The sequence below is a fragment of the Gobius niger genome (assembly GCF_951799975.1).
Source record: "Gobius niger genome assembly, chromosome: 11".
Classification (NCBI taxonomy): domain Eukaryota; kingdom Metazoa; phylum Chordata; class Actinopteri; order Gobiiformes; family Gobiidae; genus Gobius; species Gobius niger.
In genome coordinates this window covers 34,900,901-34,903,786 of record NC_136862.1, presented here as the reverse complement: position 1 = coordinate 34,903,786, position 2,886 = coordinate 34,900,901, and the positions used below count along the sequence as shown (strand labels likewise).

Genomic DNA, 2,886 nt, shown 5'->3' with positions numbered 1-2,886 from the left:
CTCAAATATCACAGATCAATGGCTTGAATAATAATATAATAATTACAATAATAATATAATAATTGCTGTTATTATTCATTCATTTGTTTAATACGAAACATACAAACAACAATAGCATTGGACAAACCATACGCATTGTTGTAAGTGTAATAGAAAAACTGCTGAGCTTAAAAGTTTGGTTTGGTTTAAGCTGCTACATTAGTTACAAATATTTGCGCAGAGGGATTTTGCATCTTGCTTCAATAAAACGTTTGCTACATTTTTTTTGGTCTCACTCCCATTTCTTCTTGTTGCACATTGAAGTTCTACTTGGAACTTTGTAAAGATTCTGTCATGACTGGAGGTTGAGCAAGGAAGTGTCCAAAATCCAAAATAGCAACAAAATCTAGAGAAAAGATGACAAACTAGTGAAACAATAGCTCAAAGGAACCAGGGCTGACACTGACAATGAACCGACACAGGATAAGGGAAACATGGAGGAATAAATGCATGAGCGAATGAGGCACAGGGCTAACACATCAGGGCGGGGCAGGCAATTAACACAGGGGAAGTATAGCAAAACCACCAATTGTCAGAGTGCTCACTCCTGGGTACGGACAGCGGACTTGCTGAGAAGCGGACTTTGAATTGGAACAGGACTTGGGCCACACGTGATGTTTCACCAGTCCACGAGCACATAAGTCCGCACAAGTACACAGATTGAGAAACAGCCCAAAAGTGCTCGTGGCACCAGGACACCCAGGTCGATGATACATTTCTGCATCCGACAGATCAGTTTGTGGATGCAAAACCACTTTCTCCATCTCAGACAAAACTGAGATCATTGTTTTTGGCCCACAGACAAAGTGTTATCAGTCACCTTGAGTCTCTCTCTCTAAAACCAACCAAAAAGTCAGGTTCAAAATCTCAGAGTGATCATGGACTCAGACCTGAACTTAAACAGCCACATCAAAGCTATAACATTAGCAGCTTTTTACCATTTGAAAAACCTTGCTAAGATCAGAGGAATATTGTCAAAACCAGATTTAGAGAGACTTATCCATGCATTTGTCTCCAGCAGGTTAGACGACTGTAACGCTGCTCACTGGCCTTTCTAAACGAGCTGTCAGAGCTGCAGAACATCCAGAACGCTGCTGCTTCTACCCCCACAAACCCCCTTGGCACCGCCTATGTACCGCAGATGTCATTGCAGTTAAAAATATTTTAAATCAAAATAAAAAAAAGTTTTACTTTTAATATTGTTAAAAAAATTAAGTGAGCTAGAAAGTACAGATAGAGGCTTTAAAATATCACTAAAAGTGAATGTACATTATTTCTCATGAATGTTTCGGTAAAGTAAAAGTTTAAATTTTATTCTTGTACTTCCATAGAACTTCCCACTTGTGATCATCTGCACTTCATGTGCTGTTGGAGAGCTTTGGTCTGAAGAACAGGCTGAGGCTCCTGCGTATCTCGGTGGACTGCAGGCCGTAGATGAGCGGGTTGGCGCCGCTCGGCAGCAGGTGATACATGATGGTGATGAACTTGCGCTCCTGAGTAAGTTTTGGAAACCTGTGGAACGCGATGATCAGCAACCCATCAAAGAGGTAAACCAGGTAGGACAGCAGGTGTGTGGAGCAGGTCTGCAGAGCTCTGCTGTTCAGAGAGGCGTTCTTACTCCTCAGACAAATCACCATTATCTTGGAATACGTCAGAACCATGCTCCCCATTGAGCTGGATAACAGAACTACGGTGAAAAACAATCCATAGATGTTATTGATGTATGTGCTTTCACAGGAGAGTTTAAACAGCCCTGCGTTGCTGCAGTAAAGTCCAGAGACCAGGGTTCGGCAGCGCGTCAACCGTAACGTCAGCCCGAACAAAACCGCCACAAATATAAAGGCCACGCCCCACGCCCAGACCACCAGCCTCACCACGGTTCTGCCGGTCATGATCGCAGAGTACTGCAGCGGCTTGCAGATGGCCACATACCGGTCGAAGGCCATGATCATTAGGATGGTGTGTCCTGTGGTATTGGTGAGTTGGGTGAGGAACGCTTGGATGACACAGCTGTAGAGGTGGATGGTGCGGAGAGATGGAGCACGCAGCAGGTCGGCGAGGAGGCGGGGCATGATCATAGAGTTGCCCAGCAGGTCGTTGACAGAGAGGTTTAGGTAGAGCAGGTAAAGGGGCTGGTGCAGGGAGCGGTTCAGGAGGATGAGGAGGGAGATGGTCACATTGGACAGAACGACAAAAGTGTACGCAAAGAGAACGATGAGGAAGGTAGAGAGAGCGGCGCCCGGCGAGTCCAGGGTCAGGCTCTGGAGGAGCAGCACCGAGCCGTCAGAGCTGTTGGCCATCTACTGCTGAGGATTAACAGAGGACAACAGGTGTTAGAACAGGCCCTTCAGAGGGAAAAGTGTATTACAGTCAAAGTCACGTTTAGTTTTTTCAATTAGACAATCAAAATAGACTTTTTTGTAGGGGTGTAACGGTACAGGTTCAGTATGTTCGGTAGGTCCACTACCAATTTTACCAATTTTAGACTTTTGGGCCATTTATTTAGCAGCACAAGTTCCACAAATGTTTCCCCCTGGTCACTATTGAGGGACAAACTTCTACTTAACACTTCAACGGGACTTCAACGGCCACGTGGGCAATGACAGTGAGACCTGTACTCCGGTCTCTCTTGCCACTAAAAACATGTACAATAGGCCAGGATGAATGAGAGTGTGTTTGAGAGTGTGCATGGGGTACGACGGATGGTCTTCAACTCCCCCCTCTGGAAGAGCTTCAGGTGCCTGTCAGGGCGGAAATCCCTCAAGGGATGCCGTCAAGCTGAAGAAGAAGTCCTACCTGGCCTTGTTGGCTTGTGAGAGCACAGGGCAACTGAGCGGTACCGGAATG

General features: G+C 45.7%; 1 protein-coding gene across 1 annotated transcript; it reads right to left on the bottom strand.

Moving 5' to 3' along the window:
• Positions 1–1,397: 1,397 nt before the first annotated feature.
• On the bottom strand, positions 1,398–2,339 carry LOC306970054 (olfactory receptor-like protein COR4; the record flags this gene model as incomplete). The annotated part of the gene is made up of 1 exon (XM_079565880.1): positions 1,398–2,339. One exon carries the CDS (start codon positions 2,337–2,339, stop codon positions 1,398–1,400), a length of 942 nt encoding a protein of 313 aa, XP_079422006.1.
• Between the last annotated feature and the right edge of the window lie 547 nt (positions 2,340–2,886).